This window comes from Larimichthys crocea, chromosome X, assembly GCF_000972845.2.
Source record: "Larimichthys crocea isolate SSNF chromosome X, L_crocea_2.0, whole genome shotgun sequence".
Lineage (NCBI taxonomy): Eukaryota > Metazoa > Chordata > Actinopteri > Sciaenidae > Larimichthys > Larimichthys crocea.
Window position 1 is genome coordinate 36,745,813 of NC_040020.1, and position 20,168 is coordinate 36,765,980.

The 20,168-nt window shown below is 45.9% G+C and overlaps 2 protein-coding genes across 3 annotated transcripts in view; one reads left to right on the forward strand and one right to left on the reverse strand.

Moving 5' to 3' along the window:
• The window catches only part of spcs3 (signal peptidase complex subunit 3), a 4,717-nt gene extending 497 nt beyond the window's left edge, over positions 1 to 4,220 (forward strand). Inside the window, exons 2-5 of the mRNA XM_010749178.3 lie at positions 902 to 975; positions 1,052 to 1,128; positions 3,339 to 3,454; positions 3,953 to 4,220. Of these exons, the coding sequence (XP_010747480.1) occupies positions 902 to 975; positions 1,052 to 1,128; positions 3,339 to 3,454; positions 3,953 to 4,085 (400 nt within the window). The 3' untranslated portion in view covers positions 4,086 to 4,220. The remainder of the gene's footprint in view (positions 1 to 901; positions 976 to 1,051; positions 1,129 to 3,338; positions 3,455 to 3,952) is intronic.
• A 952-nt stretch (positions 4,221 to 5,172) lies between these two features.
• Positions 5,173 to 20,139, reverse strand: kdm2aa (lysine (K)-specific demethylase 2Aa). 2 transcript variants are annotated; one of them, XM_027283711.1, is made up of 25 exons: positions 19,992 to 20,139; positions 16,212 to 16,350; positions 15,776 to 15,854; positions 15,595 to 15,641; positions 15,224 to 15,402; positions 15,016 to 15,122; positions 14,817 to 14,910; positions 14,553 to 14,706; positions 14,345 to 14,460; positions 14,130 to 14,256; positions 13,763 to 14,037; positions 13,589 to 13,666; positions 13,340 to 13,467; positions 12,098 to 12,221; positions 11,893 to 12,021; positions 11,381 to 11,464; positions 9,046 to 9,081; positions 8,855 to 8,957; positions 8,166 to 8,762; positions 7,918 to 8,083; positions 7,546 to 7,797; positions 7,278 to 7,441; positions 7,018 to 7,164; positions 6,140 to 6,358; positions 5,173 to 5,933 (listed from the first exon to the last, which is right to left on the reverse strand). In XM_027283711.1, exons 1-25 carry the CDS (start codon positions 19,995 to 19,997, stop codon positions 5,752 to 5,754), a joined length of 3,732 nt encoding a protein of 1,243 aa, XP_027139512.1. In that variant the 5' UTR covers positions 19,998 to 20,139; the 3' UTR covers positions 5,173 to 5,751. The 2 variants fall into 2 exon arrangements, with proteins under 2 accessions (XP_027139512.1, XP_027139511.1); XM_027283710.1 differs by lacking the exon at positions 19,992 to 20,139 and adding an exon at positions 18,968 to 19,645.
• Positions 20,140 to 20,168: the final 29 nt, after the last annotated feature.

Consider the following 20,168-nt stretch of genomic DNA (forward strand, 5'->3'; position numbering starts at 1 on the left):
GTGTGTGTGTAAGAGTGAGAGAGTGTGTGTGTGTGTAAGAGTGAGAGTGTGTGTGTGTGTAAGAGTGAGAGAGTGTGTGTGTGTAAGAGTGAGAGAGTGTGTGTGTGTGTAAGAGTGAGAGTGTGTGTGTGTGTAAGAGTGAGAGAGTGTGTGTGTGTAAGAGTGAGAGAGTGTGTGTGTGTGTAAGAGTGAGAGTGTGTGTGTGTGTAAGAGTGAGAGAGTGTGTGTGTGTAAGAGTGAGAGAGTGTGTGTGTGTGTGTAAGCATGAGAGTGTGTGTGTGTGTGTGTAAGCGTGAGAGTGTGTGTGTGTAAGCGTGAGAGTGTGTGTGTGTAAGAGTGAGAGAGTGTGTGTGTGTGTAAGAGTGAGAGTGTGTGTGTGTGTGAGAGTGTGTGCGTGTGTGAGAGAGAGAGAGAGAGAGTGTGTGTGTGTAAGAGTGAGAGAGTGTGAGTGTGTGTGAGAGTGTGCGTGTGTGAGAGAGTGAGTGATGTGTGTGTGTGTGTATGTGTGTGTGTGTGAGAGAGAGAGAGAGTGTGTGTGTGTAAGAGTGAGAGTGTGTGAGTGTGAGAGTGAGTGAGTGTGTGTGTGTATGTGTGTGAGAGAGAGTGTGTGTGTGTAAGAGAGAGTGTGTGTGTGTGTATGTGTGTGTGAGAGAGAGAGAGAGAGAGAGAGAGAGAGTGTGTGTGAGTGTGTGTGTGCTAGTGGTGGTGTGTTTATGGGGACAAAGACTTGCGTCCACAGTCATGTCATGGGGACAGAAGCCGGTCCCTGCAGGAAAGCCTTCTGAATGAGTGATGTTTACTGGTGTGTGTGTATGTGGTGGTATCTGCTGCTTGGAGACACAAAACAAAAAACTCTTTCACTTCCTGTCTCCTCCATCATTCCTCCTCCTTCTGTCTCCAGGAAGAACGTGGACGACTTCACTGGACCCAGAGAGCGCAGTGATCTGGGTTTCATCACCTTCGACCTCTCAGCTGATATCCTTTAGAATAATGACATGACAGTGTGTTGGGTGCATGTTGTCCTCTCTTGTTGTTCCTGAGCTTTTCCTACATTTGCAGCCAATCTTTGACTGGAACGTCAAACAGCTGTTCCTCTATCTGTCTGCTGAGTATGCCACAAAGAGCAACGTAAGTCCTAAACACACACACTCCCACACATCTGTTGTATTAGGTCTGCTGCACAGTGAAATATGGGCATGAGTAAATATGAAATGAAAAAGTTTCGGCCAAAATCAAATAAAATTTAAAATGGTTGGCCGAATACCGAAACCGAATATGAAATGCGGTTGTTAAATTTTTCACTATTTTTTTTACTATTGCATAAATAGAATAGAATTTGTAGACATGTTTTTTCAAAGAAATATGTATGTATAAGTAAATGTTTATTTAATATCCTTCATATATTCCAGTAGAATTTCCAGTTAGTATAATTATTATTTCATTTATACTGTTAGAAAGCCCATGTTGTTTTAATCACTGTTAATTTGTTCTTGAAAAAAATACTATTTAGTCTTATTATATTTCTGGTGAATATCCATTTTTCCCACATTCATGGACGCATCAGTCATTCCGACGGTCTTGAACGCACCTGGCATGTGTGAGACGCTGTAGTATAGAGAGAATTATATAGCTCCTCTAAAGAGCAGTGTATGATGTATTTCTTGCCTGTGTTTTTCCTATATCCTGCATCGTGGGTTTATTGTGTGTGAATGAGAAAAGAATCAGCAACCGTGGCCAGATCACCGCACACGTTGTTTCATTGCATGAATTGCGTCACGCCACTATTCGGCCTTACTATTCGGCCACTTCACCGAAAGGGTGGCTGAATTTTCGGTGCATCCCTAGTAGGGCTGCACGATATGGCCTGTAACCAATATCTCGATATTTTTAAGCTATATCGCGATACACGATATATATCTCGATATTTTTGTTGTTGTTGTTTTGTACTCTTTTTATAGCATTTTAACACTTGTCATATTTTTTATGAATTTTTAATGCATTTCATAATGTAAATATGAGCTTTAAAGCAGTGCAGGATCATACTTGGCTCATGAGACACTGTTTTAAATCAAATTTTAACCATTCTTCATATTTTATAAATAAACCTTTAATAAATTTAACACCCACGTCTTATTTTGAAAACCGGAAGTGTCCACACGCTGCAGTAAGCTCGCGCTGACTTTCCCAGTTTTCTCAAAGTTTTTGACATAAAGTCGCAATAAGGGCGCACTTGAAAATATTGGAGCAGCTGACGTGACCACGCGAAAACGAGAGACGGCTGGCGTGACCGCAGTTGTTTTTCTTCGGAACCAAGTCGTCCGTCTCCATCTTCAATTAACTCGCTCGGGCTCTTCACTTCTCTCCTCACCTGATACAAAAAGTACGCATGCGCGCAGGGGATTTTTCTGGGTGGGCGGGGCAGTGTGCTGCGTGCTGTGAGCAGCACCAGGAGTGACACAGGCAAAACTCCGGAGAATTAAATGCCGACGGCTTAAAACATTTACGTGACAAGTACTCGATGGTCGCGATATAGTCATTTCATACATCTCACGTAGAACAAGCCGCGATATATCGAGTATATTCGATATATCGCCCACCCCTAATCCCTAGTAAATACAAAGTGAAATAAAATCTCCTCAGTTAATCCATGCATTGTACTGTAGGTTAGAAGTGCCACTCTAGGTGTCGGTTAGCTCAGCTGGTAGAGCATCCGCCCCATGTACAAAGTCCAGTCCTTGTCACAGCGACCCAGGGTTCGGATCCAACCTGTGGCTCTTTGCACGCATGCATGTCATTCCCCATCTCTCTCTCCCCACATTCCTGTCAGTCTTTAGCTGTCAAATAAAAGCTTGAAAAATATCTTTTAAAAAACAGTGCCACTCTAAAATACAGTATAGTAAATCTAGTGTCTAGTCCTGTTATAGCAACACACTCCCTGGCCTGTATACAATGTAAAGAAGCTCCGTCATACATTCTGCCTCTGTGAAAGTTCCGCTGTGTGCTGATTGTGTTGTGTGAGTGTGATCTCATGTTTGTAAATGATGCTGACACATCATCTTCCATCATCTCTGTCTGAGCTGCTGTGTTGTTGGTGTCATTGTTGTTGTATTGTGGCTCAGGAGGTGAACTAATCAGATGATAATACTGGGTTTGCTGTTATTACGGCATATTTTCACATTATCAGCATTTAGACCAATCACAGTGTGCTAGTTCATTATTTTATGGTTTATGTTCAGTAACTTGTATTGTTATAAGAATGTTACATCAACGTCATGATGCTGATCTCTTTACATGTTTCTGCTGCCTAAAGTGTGTGTGTCTGTCTGTGTGTGTGTCAGTCTCTGAACCAGGTAGTGCTCTGGGATAAGATCGTTCTTCGAGGTGAAAACACCAAACTGAACCTCAGAGACATGAAGTCCAAATATTTCTTCTTCGATGACGGGAACGGACTCAGGTCAGACACGCTTCAGTGCATACGTCACGGCAATGAGGCCGCTCCATTCAGAACTCTGAGCTCACAGCTGTGCTGGGTGAAATGTCAGAGTCACCAACCTCAGCTCACTTTAATCTTTTAGCACCATGGATAAAAAATGTTTTGTGGTGCTTTCACTTCAGCTCCAGTGACAACAATGTACAAAAAAAGCAAACAGAGGTGTCGGCCCAAACACAGCACCGTGTTTCTGTCTGTGAGAATCATTCAGGTCATTTTAAATGAAGCTTTAAGATGGAACGTCTGAACATCAGAGTTCAAGTGTTGCTGATCGGGCCATCTGAACAGAACAGAACCAGATCAGGCTAAAAGCAGTGTGTAGTAATTGTGAGCTCTTCACACGTTATTTTTTATTTGTTATAAGAACGTATCATATATATATCTGACCCCACTCTGCCTGTATGCTCTGGACACTGTGAAGAGGAACACTGTGACTAACTGTCCCGTCTTTGTCGTCTTCAGGGCCAATAAGAACATCACTCTGACACTGTCGTGGAATGTCGTCCCCAACGCTGGAATCCTGCCTCTAGTGGCTGGAAGTGGACACGTCAGCCTCCCTTTCCCAGATACATACGAGTCCACCAAGAGCTACTAGATGGACAGAAAAACACACGCACACACACAACCGGCTGTGCTGTACTGATGAACACACACACACTGTACACCTCTGTTTCTTCATAGATGTAAAAAAAAAAAATCTGGTTTGTAATAAAAGTTTAGATTGAAACATCAGTGTGAGGATTTGTACCTAACAGTCAAACTGTTCATGGATAAAGGGCCACCCACATCAAACGTGGGTTTGATTTCAGCCACAACGTGCTGATGATGCTCCTGTGTGCTGTGTGTGGATATCTAATTCAACAAGACACATGCTGTGAGGTTTGGGTATCCACATGAACATTAAAGTCTGTGTAAAGGCAATTCCATGTTTTCTTTCAAAACCCATTAAATATGTGAATAAATGTCTGCTCTGAGTTTGTCAGACCAAAGAAGAAGGTGTTATTAACCACCCAGCCAAATTTGAATGGTTAAAAATATCAACAAGTTTATGAAATTATGTGTCAAAGTCAGGTAAAAATGAATTCTCAGCTCCAGGACTGTGGGGGCGTGTCCTCTAAATGTGCTGAAGCCACGCCCACTCATGGCAGCAGTCAAGCAGCCATTTTGAAGCGACTGAAACGTGTCAGATGAATTCAGAAAATGACATGACTAACTTTGAAACACTGAGCGAGATGAATTCATCTCGATCTCTCTGCTAGGGGGGCAGAGGTATGCTCAGGGTGGCCTCAGCGTGTCATCGAGCCACCCTTTAAGGACCGCCCACAAAATCCTGGACTGAAAACTGGTGAAAAACTCCACATTTCAGTAATATATCATTCAGGGTCTTTTCATGTTTTCAGCAACTATTTTCAATGTATTTAATGAATTTTGAAAGAAATCTCAGAATTGCCTTTACATGGACTTTAAAGGTTCGGTGTAACTTTTAGGGTGATTTAACATGAATAACTGTTTTCAGTGATATACACGCACCTCAAAAAATGAATTATGTTTTTATGACCATAGAATGAGCCTTTATCTACAGTGTGTCGTTGTGATGACATGGTTGAGTTGATTGCAATCTGAAATCTGATGCACTGTAGCTTTAAGTCACTGTCAGAAAAGATATAGCGGTACACAGTCAGTTCTCTGAAGGACTTTTAATGTGAAACATAAAAAATAAACATATTTACACACAGATTGCTGTACACATAGAATACTGTTCCATTATACAATATCAGCTGCCTTCTTCAGCGTCAGTGAACAAACAGGTTGTTTTCTTTCCCATATTTTAGACCCAAACTTAATGTAGTCCTAACAGGCAGCTCTCCATCCTGTCAGTGTGTAAAGTAAAGCTGGTTTCACATTAACGACACGTCTGACTGAATATCATGTTCATGATCTTGTACAGCATGTGTGACAGGAGTCAAACATGTTTAGAGTCAACACTTTTTAAAGGAACATCCTGGTTTGTAGTTTTGTAAAAAGACCAACTTCATATTTTTATGTATTTAGCCTAGCTCAGCACAAGAGCTCCATCAACTTAAAGAGAGAGAGAAAAAACATGGTCAACAAGGTCTTTATTTACATGTTGAATTAGTCACTGAGATTTGAGGAGCCGTGAGGTTTCATGTGTCTAACAGCTGGTTCCAGATGTGCTGCTTTGTGTCTTAAAGCGTATAAAAAATGTTCTACAAAACGTACAGCAGGCCAGCTGTAACAGGTCAGTCTAGTCGCTGGATGAGCTTCTCCTCCATCATACAGTAGAGGGCGATGTGGGACAGGTCGGAGATGAAGGCGTCACAGCCTCGTCTGCTGATGTTCTTACAGCCTCTGAGGTCCAGCAGAGTCAGAGAGGAGAAGCGCTTCAGGTAGGACAGACAGCCGTCTGTCAGCTCACTGCAACCTGGACAGACACAGACAAGTCACAGGTGAAGAACAATGTGTAAATTCAACAGGCTTTACATGTTAACACAAAGTTCAGGTCGCTAAATAACATATCTGTGTGGGTTGGGTGGTGCAGAATGTTTGTTGTAAAGGTGGTGTGGGTGCAGGTCTTAAAAAAACCCTGACCCAAACTGTATGCATCATTTTTGTGAGAGTCTAACTGACCTGCCAGTGTGAGTTCGGTGAGGTTGTTGCGGGTGTGAGTCCCTGCTGCTGCCAGCATGGCGATGGACGAGTCCGTTATGTCTTTGCAGTGAGCCAGGTCCAGCCTCTCCAGCTGGGGCATGTGGCGCTGCAGCAGCCTCAGAGTGGACTCGCTGATGTCCAGACCAGACAGACGCAGCGTCACCATGTTCCTCAGTCTGCTGCGAGATGACTCGGAACCTGCAAAGACACAGAGATTGGACAAGTAAGTCGTTATGGAGATTAAGGACTACAGCGGACTCTGATCCGAGATCAGAAGGCAACACTGATCATAGGAGAAGCTGTGACTACTTCCACACCCTTTAGTTTTACTGAGTAAAACGTGTTACAGTTGAGTGTGCTCGCGTGTCATTGGATTCATCATCACAAGATCCCTGGAGCTGCGTGATGTCCTCTCATGTCTCATGAGAGCCAGCTGCTGCATGTTAACAGAGCAGGTGGACCAGCTGTTTTCCTCACTCAGGTCACAGGTTTGAACTTTAGCCACACACAAGACTTGAGGATGCCTCTCATCATTTCGGCTGATTGATATGACCTCAGTCTCTGTCTTACTGTCATGCTCAGGAGCCTAAATGATACAGCTCGTGGTATTAATACTATAATAATTAATCATTAGCACCACGCACTGTGCGGCATGTTAACCTGTTAAATAAGCATCAGGCACATGTTCTTAAGCTATTATTGTTTTTATTATTACTTAATTTACTTCTTCTTATGATTCAGTGCCATCAACTATTTACATTCCCTAATAATCATTCTTGATTAATCCTGTTCCACCATGTTTAATTGATGGAGGAGCTGATGGAAATCCTTTGTGTGCTCAGTGAGCGGTTACTGACCAGGCGGGCTGATGATCTCTTTGATCTGGGCGTCTTTGAGTCCTTCACACCAGCGCAGGTCGAGCAGCCTGAGGCAGGGCAGGGTGGGAGAGACCATCGCTGACAGACAAGACCAGGACAGACCCGTCACCCTCAACTCCCTCAGACCTGAACACAAAGAGGAGGTGAAATGAGACAGGCAGGGAGGCAGGGACACAGGTCTGTGTGTGGGTGTGTGTGTGTGTGTGTGTGTGTGTGTGTGCGTGCGTGTGTATACGTACCTGGGAGCCTGGTGAGCAGACAATTGAGTTGTCTCTTGGCCAGGGGGGTCCAAGACAGGTCCAGAGAGGTGGGCTGGCGTTTGATGATGCCTGCCAGCGCCTGGTTGGTAAGTGGGCTGCACCGGCTCACGTCCACGTGGCTCCACAGACGCTTGTCGCAGCTCCTGCAGTGGACGGCAAGACACGATCAGCATGATGAGGCTGTCTCACACACTCAAATACACATTAAAAAGGTGTGTGTATGTGTGTGTGTGTGTGTTAGACGTACCACTTGTACCAGGCCTTGCAGACGGTCATGCAGGCCAGCAGCTCGGCTCGGTCCAGGTACCTGAACACCGACACCCAGACCTCCTTCTCCCCTCCTCGCTCATTGCCCACGTCTTTGAAGGACGGCAGAGACAGCAGGGACGGGGCAGACAGGTGGGAGGATGTGGGATGAGCGCCACCTTCCTCTTCCTCTGAAGAAGATGCAGAACGATCTCTAGTGCCTCTGTCGCTGTGGTTACCCCGCAGACGCGGCCTACAAGATTTAACATATCAAACAGTGTTTGGTTAATGATGTCACGGACGCACGCAGATACATCCATGATGGGGCGGTATCCATGGATACCATTAGCTGATGGCGTGTGCTGAGCTGTACCTGCCAGGTCCTCTCGGGGTCATGGCGTCAGCGGTGGCGTCTGCGCTCTTGAATCGTGAAGGTTTGGACAGCGCCGTCTTTCTCTGAATGAAGCCCTGCTGACCGGCAGCACCCACTGCGGCCACCCTTGGACCCATGGCTGCTTCCAGCTTTGGAACGATGGAGGCTGAGCGGAAACAACATGTCTGTCATGTTTACTGTCTAGCTCAACAAACACTGTGCTGTCACTGACTGTGTTGGGGTCTTACCAGACTGTCTCTTGGCCTTGTGGGGGCGCTGCAGAGTGACGGTCAGATAGGAGCCGCTCAGCAGGTCGTCGTTCAGGTCGGACACCAGGAGGACCGGAGGTTCTGGGTCTGAATCCCAGCGCCCGTCCTCCTCCAGCTCCTCCTCCTCTTCGTCCTCCAGCGTGTCCATCTCTTCCTCTTCAGGGTCAAACTCCTGCCCCTCGCTGTCCTCATCTTCGTCTTCATCATCGTCATCGTCATCATCAGTCCTGCGCCTCCTCCTGCGGCGGCGCTGTTGCTCTTTGCCTCCGTCCTCGCTGTCCTCCTCTTCCTCTTCCTCCTCTTCTTCGTCATCGTCGTCATCATCCGACTCCTCTGAATCGTCTCCTCGTCGCTGCATCCTGGAGCCCCCCCGCAGCCTCACCCCTCGGCCCCTCCGGCCGCTGTCCCTCATGCCTATCCCTCGCTTCATCTGGGAGCCTGGAGTCATGAGGGCCCCTCTGTTCCCTCTCTGGGCTGAGCCTCCTCTCAGCAGGCCTCTCCTGTTGGCACCGAACCCCCTCCTGGAAGAGTGGGCCCCCCCTCGAGCGTGGAGCACCATCTTTCTCCTCTGTGAGGCTGAGGAGACAGAACACAGTCACAACTAAAGACGTCATGTTTGTTTCTTCGTGCTTCAGGCTCATCTTTAAAAACAGAAACCTTCATCAGACCTTCATCGTCGTCACTGGCCGAGTCGTCTCCGTCACGGCTGTGTCTCTGTCGGCGGTAAATCTTAGCCATGCGGGCGTCCAGCAGGGAGGAAGCTTTACGCTTCTGAACATGCAGAGAGAGGCGGAGGAAACTGTTAGAAGAATTGAAACTTTCAACTGTTAAACGTGGAGATTTCCTGACGAACACTCACCACTGGAAGGCCTTCACCTTTGTCTCCTTTAGACTGCTGGAGGAAGAAGACAAACATCACATCGGTCAGCTCTTCTTCTCACACTTCTACCTCTGCATTAATACAAGTCTGTGACAGTTTTGGACAGCAGCTGCCATTATGTCGGGCTGATGTTCAGCAGCTAATTTTAGATTGTTGTTTCAAAACCCAAAATCTGTAATCCAAAGAGAGAAAAGTGGCTTTGTGCCTCTGAAGGCAAATCATGGCACACTGCAGTCTGCACTGACAGTCACAGTCACACATCATGCTCATACCATGTAGCAAACAAAGCAGACAGTGTATGTTTGTATGTGAACTGGTGTCATCTGATGCCTCTGTATGACCTGCATAAACAAATGACAGTCAGCGAGGATACACCATATTTCTACATAGTTATATTATTATTATTATTATTATTATTATTATTATTATTATTATTATTAGCAGCTCAGATTTCCAATGAGATCAGACACAGACAGAAAAACCTGGTCAAGCTTTCCCAGGAAGAGTATGGCAGAGTTGTACGTTAACCAGTGAAAGGAGACGTTATATTTCATATGACTGATCATCAAAGAACAAAAAAGAAAAAAAACTGACCAAAGGATGAAAATAACCAAAGTGAACAACTGTGCTGATCCTGATCCAGCATCCAGCTGTGTTTACGGAAAAGAAATCGTGCATCTGTTTTGGAAGAGAGTGAAAGACGAGGATGACGATGTGGAAACTTTTGTCCAGAGTGGACAGAAACGTGTGCTGCGTTTAGTTCATGAAATCTATCTGACAGTTTAAAAACAAGGTCCAGTATGGATCTGCATGCGATTCACCTCAGAAACTTCAGACTGAGAAATATCAGGGTGGACGTTAAAACAAAAAGGAGCAGTCCAGAAAAGTCGAACAGCTTCAACATGTAAACACAACTACAGTAAAGAAAATATTGCCATCGTTCTTCATATTTGAACATGTGTCGTAGCGCAGATTCACACAGGATCAGGCACCGCAGCAAAAACAGAGGTCAGACAGACAGAGCGCTTTGGTCGAGAGACAGAGTAACAATAAGAGAGAGCGAGTGTCGGCCTCGATAAAGCTGTTAACCAGAGAAATAAAAAGTTCTTTCCTGACTGTTTCACAGCGGTTACAGTCAGCAGGTATAGACAGGCCCGCAGCAACTGCCCTCACCCCCCACCACCGGACAACCCCACTACGAGTTGCTGCAATCCCTGATCCTGTGTGAATGCACGCTTAGATGTTTTTGCTGTAGTCCGAGAGGAGCAGAGATCCCTCCACTCATTCAGAGTTGGGAACAGCAGGCGGACAGAGCAGCACAGCTCGACACCCTTTAACAACTCACAAAGCCACACAACGGTCACGAAAGCAGCTCATCCGGGGACTCAAGTTGAAAGTTGAGTGAAGAGAACAACAACATCGTTTCTGACAGTGAAGGAGGGAGGACATGCATCCAGTCGTGCACTGATGAAGATGCTGCGCAGAGCTCTGCTTCCACCATCACAACATAAGCAGCTCAGCTCTTCAAACCAATTCTCCTGACTTGTTCGAACCAGGCTACGGAATGTCCATTGAGATGAACCATGGGAAAAATCATTCAGAAAGTATGAAGGAGGAAAAAAAAAGCGGACAGAAACCAATTAGAGCTGAAGGCGGCTTCATCATGAGAACAGCCAACAGTGTGAGAGAAGAGGCACAAACTCTGCGAACAGGAAATCAGCTCATCAGTTACATCAAGAGTTGTGTCTGTTCTCTTGAAAAACATGGAAAAGGAAATAAAGGGGGTGGGGGTGCACGTGACAGACGGGTGGATGTACGCAGAATAGGCGGCACCTCTCACCAGTCTCGAGCTGATTGACTGAGAAGGCAGAGGGGCCGCCACCAATAGAAGTGACGCTGAGGAGGAGGAGGAGGAAGAAGAGCAGCAAGGAAGAGGAGGAGGAGGAGGAGGGAAGAAACCACAGCGGACCACCTCCCCGTCCTGCTGGGAGCCCAGAGGACCCCCTATGGTAGCAGAGGGCCCAGGGCCCAGCCTGAGGACCAGGGGCCCATGGGGACGGATGTGCTGCTGGTGGCCGGCAGCCAACGATTCATCGCTGCCTGATGACTGACGGAGTGACATCAAAGTCAAAAAGGAAATAAAGAAAGCATAAAAGAAAACAATACCCATTAGCTTTGACAGCAACCAAGAGTGTGTGTGAGTGTGAACGCCAAGAGAGAGCAGCAGTGCACTCGTTATGTACATACAAGAAGCAGGAAACAGAGTGTGTGTGTGTGTGTGTGTGTGTGTGTGTGTTAATGGGATGTTGTGTACCTCTGGGTCAGTGATCCCCTGGACACATTTGGGACACTCCCAGCAACTGGGCAGATCTTTATTCACCAATCCTTCACCTGGCACCTGCAGAGACACACACACACACTTTATTAGAATCAGACAAGAAGAGAGAAAATAACAATCAACAATCACTGACTCTGCTGTTAAACATAACTAAGAATGCTTTTTTTTTTTCTTTTTTTTTTTTTAGGAACATCATCAGAGTGCGACTGTTTCTCTCATGGCAACACAGACACATTAATGCATGTTTTTATTATGCTGGATTGATTTCAGCCAACGTGTCCCATGTGTTTCAACATCGAGCAACAACAGGTCTGTCTGAGACTAATCCATGCTGCACAGAGTAACACTGACTGCACACATGACCTTTGTTCTCTTCAAAGAAAACTAAGCAGCAGAGGCTTTCTGACTTTTTGTCTCTGGTGTGCTCCTGAAAGACTGGATCCTACATTTCCCATAATGCTGTGTGTGTGTGTGTGTGTGTGTGTTACCGTGAGGCAGGCAGGATGGACGATCTGTGCACAGTTGGAACATTCCATCAGCGTGAGGGAGGGGTCTCCGGTCTCCTCCTGATTGGGCTCCTTGCAGATTTCGCACACTGCAGACAGAGGAAGGCCCGGCTGGGATCGGACAGAGGGCGAGTTACAGACAGAAACAAACAATGTGTGTAGATCAGGAAAGGAGTGTGGCACTTACAGAGAGACACTGTCGCAGCACACAGGTCTGCTTGAGCTTCCCCGGCCCTCCAAACTTCTTCATGTCTCTGCAGAAGTTGCATTCTCCACACTCGGGTCTCATGCAGGCCTCACAGCGCTTACACCTGCAGAGAAGAAGACAGATGACAGGGACTGAAGCAAGACAACATTTATTACAGCTCAACTCATACATACTACTACCATTTACAATCTGTGAAATAAGTTCCAGGAGACACCCTGACATTAGCAAACAAACTTAGGTTAAACCCCTTTATGCTTCAAGATACTGTTGAGCAGCTTTTACAATGATAATGCACATTCATTTGCATGAAGCTGTACATGCTCCTGTCAGCTGCAGTGAGAGAAGGATCCATAGCAAAAAAGAACCATTCACATATTAAACTCATCCAGTGCTTAAACTGCTGCCACACACACACAGTGCAGACTGCTGGACCTCAGGCTGATTGGATTACAATAGAACACATTCCTAATCTTTTTCTTCATGGCCTGAGTAAGACTTTTAAAATTACTGCTAGTTTTTTATTTTTTTTTTATTTTGGAAAAGCAAAAAAATTTCTCAGAGCATCTGAAAAGTGACTGAACGTAGCGAGCAGAGTACGACCTGATCTACCCGCCCCATCAGAATATGATGGATGGGTTCATGTAAACAGAATATTGAGAAGCACATTAACTTGAAACGATGAACAGATTTCAACTAAAAGCAGCCGGTACAGTTACACAGCCAGCCAAACCTTGCTTATTGTGTAGCTGAACAGGACTGCTCTCTCTGCCGCCTCTAAGACTGACAGGTAACAGTACTAAGGCCGCATTCGGACAGGATCCTATGTTTTGGCTGCGGCGGTGCATGCAGAAGTTGATCCAGATCCAGCTTTTGTAAAGACGCAGCCTGACGTCACACTGCAGTCGCCAATCAGACCATCAAACCGGTCAAACCTCCAGTCAGCTAAACTCTGATACTTCTGTTGTGTTCTGGCTTGGTTTATTTCATAAAGCAACTACTAAATCTGAGTCGCAATTTATGCTGAAAAATAGAGACAGGAAAAGTTGAATCCGGTTTGTGTCCGATAGTTGGACAGAGATGTGTCCAGTTCAACCCTGACAGATATAATACAAACTCACCCGGGCCAGTCAGCCCCTGCAGAACATCTGTCTTTATTTGCTATGACAAAATGTTACACACACACACACACACACACACACACACACACACACACTTTGTTACCTGACCCTGCGGCGTCTCAGCACAGACATGGACGAGGCTGGCTTCTGTGGTCGTGGGACGATGGGAGTGGTGGCTAATTTAGGGCGAGGGGGAGGCGGCGGAGGGGGTGGAGGCTGGTACCACGAGGGCTGGTGGAGAGGAGTGGAACAGAAGAAACAATGACTGAAGTGACAAGACCAAAAGATTTTTAATAAACACACATAAAAACATCCATGATTTGTTCTTTGTGTCTCGGTGAAGTGTGCTTACTCTCTTTGGCCACCTGATGATGGGTTTCCCTGTGTAGGACAGTTTGGGATTGTCATTGGCATGTTCCTTTAGCAAAGCCTGCAGAGAGGAAGGACAGGAGTCAATATGAAGACACACACAGACACACACAGACACACACAGACACACACAGACACACACAGACACACACAATACCTTGATGTGTGTAATGAGTGCTGGTGCGTTGTGGATTCCTGCTGGGACACACTTCTTGTTGGTGGGCAGAGCTTCCAGTTTGCCCAGCAGGTTCCACATTCCCTCCAGCTCGAGGGGAGTCAGATGAACTTTCACTGCAGGCTTGTCGGACTGTTGCTCTTCTTCACTGCCATCGCCCTCCTCCTCCTCTTCCTCTTCCTCATCATCATCATCCTCCTCCTCCTCCTCCTTCACCTGCACGCTGGCTAGGTCGGAGCCAGAGGGCTTCTTCAGACCTGAGAGGATGAATGAGTTATTTCTAAGCAAGTCTACACCCTGTCATGACAACATCCTTTCCATCTGCCACCCCGCAGGTTTGTGTTCATACCGATGCCCAGCGAGTGTTTCTGAAACTCTGGTGTGAGGTAAGAGGTCTTGGTCATGCTGAAGACGTAGCGCTCCAACACGTACCAGCACATCTCGTAATAGAAGGGGTAACGAAACTTCACGGGGACCTGTGGTGGAGGAGAAATGAACGTCGCCATCACAAGTCCTGTCACATACAGTCTCTAAGACAGTGAGTGTGTGTGTGTGTGCACCTACCCGCGTTCTGTCTTCTATATTACAGATGTTCAGCTGCATTGGGATGTTGAAGCTGTGCAGGAAGTTTCCTCCAAACACCATCGAGTCCACCGGGGTGTAGACGGCATGAATCCACCCTGAGTACACACACACACACACACACACACATTAATATTGTAATCCACTGGAGTCCTTGAGCATACAGCGAGTGTGTTGCAGAGATGTGTACCTGAGGGGATGATGAAGGTGCAGCCCTGCTTCAGTTCGATCCTCTGGCAGTCAGACACTCGGTCCCCGAGGAAAACGTCTCCCTGTTTCCCTGACAGCACCCAGTTCTCGTACATCTCCAGGTTCTGAGGGGTGGGTGGGATCAGCCAGAACACCTGAAAAACACACAGGTGCAATTCATACACACACTCCCCATATTCTGGACTGTCCATGTTTGAATCATTTATTCATCAGATGCTCTGCAGCACATGAGAGAAGGGCTCACCTTGGTTCCTCTCAGTATGTGGTACCACACGGAGGTCCCCCCGAAGTCAATGTGAAAGTCTGTGTAGCAGCCCTCCACACTCATCAGGCAGTATCTGCATAGTCACACCAACATCAGCATTCACATTCAAATATTCAATCATGGATTTATTCATAGATGAAATGATGAAGATCTTCAGATCTGAACATGGGGGACTCACTTCTGTACTTTGGGGTACTGCATGTCATTGATGCAGTTGGTGGAGTCTCTCTGTCTCTCTTTCAGGTGACGAGGCCACATGTTGTCCACCCAGTCTATTAGATCGACCTACACACACACACCAACACGAGACGTGTATGAATGTATGAACATGTAGAAACTGTCTAATGCACACAAACAGGAGCCCTGAATCAAGTGTGTGTACGTACTGTGGTTGGCCTCCTGACCAGGTTCTCCAGCTTGGTGTGGCTGAACTCCAGGCTGATGACGTTATACAGCTTCTCTCTCTGAGGCGGAGGGGTCTCGTAGTAACGTGTCCACTGGGCCATGGACATCTCCGTCCCCTTCTGAGTGCTCACATCCATTACGTCGATCATACGTCTGCTACCTGAGAGGGTTAGTCACAGCACGTCAGAGAAATCTGCTCGTTACATCAGAAACACTGTCAAACACTCCTGAATGTGTGACTCACTGGAGACATTTGCACATAAATATCTCATTCAAAGACATTTTGTCAGGACTAAGCCTGGACTGGACTTTAATTAATCCAAGGTTGAAAGATTCATGTCTCAAGTCTTACCGACAAACATCTTGACGTCATTGACACTGAAGTCAGGGTCGGGCATCCTACGGGACAAGATTGAACATAACACAAGAGTCATACATCAACCTGTGGGTGTGGGTGTGAGAAGAAAGAACAAACAAGTGAACAAAGAAGACTCATGTCATGAAGGTAGATGTAATGTTCAGAGGATGCCTACTTGAGTCCGAGACCATCAGGCCTCTCAAAGATGATTGGGTCCCTGAGGCCGCCTCTCTGGACAAACTCATATGAGAAGTCTGAGAAACACAAAAAAGACACACAAAACAACACGTGACTACTTCCTGTTTGTTCGTCCATCACTCACCGAGAGCTTTTTTTTTTTTTTAAAGTTTGGTGACAGTGCAGAAAATCACACATGACAACATGTGGCACATTTAAAGCCCCCGTGCAGGCTTGGTGCTGTTTACTTCCTCAGGGCCGATCAGCAATTGTCACGTATACTGATTGGCTTTTCTATTAGCCAGCAGTGAGTGTGTGTTACACTCCTACCGATTAATACATTGTGACTTGATGGGGACTTCTGCCATGATGACCTGCTAGTCAGCTGTAGGGAGGCAGGAAGCAGTGATGAACAGTCTGGACAGCTCGCCTACCTTTTCCCTCCATGCGCAGGACCCGATCAGAGCTGAACCTCTGACTGTTGACCTTCTCCTCCAGGTCAAACATCCTCCGTCCGTCAATCTCTTCGTCTGAGATGCCGTCGTCATGGTAACGTCGCCGGGTACCGGCCCGCTGGAGAAGGGGGATAAAGAAAAAAAAAAAAAAGAGGATTGGTGAAAAAACAATAAGAAGCATGGATGACAGAATTATTAAACTGATTCCTATTCCCAAAACAACACGTGTGCATAAACTAAAGAGTTAAAGGTGGATTACACCAAACTGGACATTCCTTACCAGGACACTATACATGAGAAGGACAACATGAGGGGACAGTGTGTGTTCAAGCACACATCAGGTGGACTGCTTCTCTTCAAACAGACTTTCAAACACTGACACCAGCTGATGAAGACAGAACAGGGTTTAGGTGGGGGTCCCAGGTCATGACAGGTGACACAGGGATAATCCCAGGCTGAGCCCCCAACCCCCCCCTCTTCTGCTTCATAATCGCTCCCACCCTCTTTGCTGGTGTCTGTATTCAACCATGCAATAAGCTTAGCTTAATACAGGGTTTTCTTATCACACTGCTGTCATACAGTATGTGCCTGTCTCTTTGGACTGGAAACAAACTGTCCATTGCACCCGTACAGCACAGGCTAAAGACCTTGATAGTCAAACCAAAGTGCAGAGGCAGACATTCACACTTTACAATGTACTACAACAAGCCTGAGTGACGTCCCCCACAGGTTTCTGGAGTTTGAAGCTGAAAATATGCAGCTCTGCTTCTTCCGCCTCGCAGCGACTCTAGATACCGGCAAAGACGTGGCTCATAGGCGGACCAAATGATACCTGAGTGCTCCAATAAGCCGTCTGTAATGACACTTACCTGTCAAAGCGGCAACGCTGTTAATTACAGGTAACTTTTAACATTTTAACATGACGGTATGGAGGTTGAAGCCTGGCTGCTCTAAGACCTGCAGTCTTTGGCACCGCTTGACTTCAACCCAACACAAAAGCCTGTTTCAGTACTATGAAACTCAGAAAGCTTGTTTTAAGTTAAGATAGTTTTGAACCACATAGAATGAATGATACTTGTCCCTATAAAACCACAAATATGATCAAAATTTCATTTTAAAAAAATCATTTTTTTAAAAACATACAATATATAATTTAACAATGTCCATCAACCTTCTCCTCACTCCCTGCCATATGTCGTCTTTCCAACTCTTCCCTCACTTTCATTCACACTACAAGCTTTTTGAAGCCTATATTTTATATATTAGCCTATAGTATTGACATTTAAGAGCTGTGATAACATATCGGCCATTATACTGTCTTAACACAACTCATAAGATGAATAAACATTTTGATAAGGATGATTATTACCTTTAATGTGTTTTTAAATCTGTTTTTTAATTATTTTTTTTTATTTTTTTTTTTACATTTTTGTAATTTCTGTCATTAATCCACCGGCATGTCCTCTGACACTGATGTACCAGTACTGGGCACAGCAGATTACACTTTGCTTCTCCCCGTGTCTGCATGAGTTCTCTCTAGTTCTCTGACAGGTTCATTAGTGCCTCTGAATTGGCCGTGTGTGAATGGCTGTTTGTCTTTATGACCCTGTGATGAGGCGACTTGTCCAGGGTGTACCCCACCTCTCGCCCAAAGTCAGCTGTGATTGTCTCCAGCCCCACCGTGACCCTGATGAGGACAAGAGGTTACAGATAATGGACGGATAGACTTCACACTTTCTCTGTCCATCATGTAACAGTTCCACATCCCAACTCCACCTGAACAGCACGAATCATATCTCCATCTTAATGTTTACAAACGCACTGGACGCTATTTGAAGTTAAACCACGGATATGTTTTTTTTTTTTTTTTAAAAAGGTTGTCGTCATCTTGTGCAGCTCGCAGTGGCACACACTGCTCCCACTCAGCTCCGTGCTTTTGTTTCAGGTGCTGCTGTATTTAGTTGCCGTTGACAAAGTTTCCATCGGACAGTGGTTTGCTCAGTGTCATCTGCTGTGAAACCGAACCACTTCCATACCACTGAGGACACGGAGCCTTTCTGGGGACCAAGTTTTAGTCACTCTTATTAGCATGTGCTGCCACGCCGACGTTTTGCCAGACTCTGAGGAGAAGAGGTCGCCTCGCGCAGGGGAGGGAGCTGCACCTAATTACTCTAGTTAAAGTAAAAATCCATTTTCATTTTTGAACATCGTCCTAAATCAAGAATTCAAATTAACTGATTAAAATTGATTTATCGCCCAGCCCTATGTATAATCGGCTGAAAATAAGAATATTTTTATTCTGTTTATTTTAAAAAATGATCCTTTACAGTGGCAGTGGGTCTTCCAGACCGGGCCCTTGAAGTGTTTGTTTCTCTGTTTCTTTACACTAAGAAGGTGAGGGTGATGTGAGGAGGTTGCAATGCAGCGATTACACCATGAGATGCAACTCAATTCCACACACTGGACCTTTATGTGAAGCAAGTAATACGATGTATGGAAACTCAGTGTGCTTCCACAAGTTTATGCATTCAATATTATTAAAGCAAACCCAACAGCAAGAATGAATGCAGTCACCAAGTTTATTACGCACTATTACATAAATCTGATTACTGGCTTCACAGTCTTCAGTTTGTTAGTTCATTTATATTAAAACTATGTAAATCATATGTAATTACATAAGTGGCCTAATTATTTGTTGCAGTGCAGTGATAAACAGAGACATGTTGTAAACTTACCAGCCTCTTGCTGTACCGTGGCTTGGAATCATCCATTATCGGCGGTGAACCGAGCCGTGAGCATCAGAACAGCACCGAGCCCGTTAGCTCCGTGTGTGTGTGTGTGTGGGAGACAAGCAGCTGGGAGGCGTGTGTCCACAACAGCACCTCCACTACTCTGCGAACTAACTTAACTAACTTAAGTTACAACAAGAAGGAGTGAACAACGCGCGAGTCTGTGCAGCTCTTTACAAATGTAAACACGAACGTTACGTCTCAAGTTATTTGTTTGTAACGTGGGTTTCACGTTACCCAGCGTCCACTGGACGTGAGGAGCTTAATGTGGAACTCGACTCGTTTCAATAAGCACATTAAAGTTACTCAGTACACTGAATAGAGCTAAAAAAAAGTGTTACATATTAATAATAAAATCCAGCCTGCACACTGGAGCTTTGTTCCTCCCCTTCAACATTCCAAGTCGTGTCCAGGTAACGTGAGCTCTGTGAACGGCGGCCGCAGGGAGCTCAGCATGACTTGAAGTCTTCTTAAAATAACAACGTTCACATATTTCCATATGCACACAAAGCGCGCGGCGGCTGCCGCTGTTATCACTGCTATGTTAGAAAGTTAATGCGGTCTCCGAACAGCCGCCATTTTCCATCCCATCACAAAACATCACTACTCCACGCCCACTGACGCACATCGGACCAATCACGGACCGACCAGCGAGGCGCTCATTGGACTACGGCGGTGTCGCTCACGTCAGTGATGTGTAAATCGGGATTGGACGAGAACAGCCAATGGACACACAAAAGAGCTGGCGAGCCACCAATTACAGCGCGAATCGAAAGCGAGGCCGTAGCTCATTGGTTAATATATCCAAACAACCTTGACTACTGGACAAACGCGCAGTCAGTCAAGAAAAGTGGCCAATCACGTACCAGCGCAGCGCAGTAACCACCATCCCATTACCTAATGTAACTAGTCATCATCAGTCATACATAACACGAATGGGCTATATAATAATGCGTCGTGTGATGCTTACCCCCATATTCAGCCAGGCCCGTCCGCTCACTAACGCCTCCGGTGACCCGAGCTGTGTGACGTCCTCCGTGTCCGGTGCTTTCACTCCCGGAGGCTCGCATCGGACGGACACGTTTTGTTGCCTCCGTCTCAACGAGGAAGCGCTCGCAGGTCCATAAATGGAGGTACACTGTGAGCA

Bases quoted from the DNA above. Each gene is read 5' to 3' on its own strand.
- kdm2aa (XM_027283710.1), bottom strand. From the start codon at position 19,003: ATGGATGATTCCAAGCCACGGTACAGCAAGAGGCTG. The intron at 15,403-15,594 runs GTAAGACTTGAG...TAACCCTCTCAG, and splicing joins TGACGTCAAGATGTTTGTCG to GTAGCAGACGTATGATCGAC. The intron at 14,257-14,344 runs GTAGGTGCACAC...CCTCCACCACAG, and splicing joins ATATAGAAGACAGAACGCGG to GTCCCCGTGAAGTTTCGTTA.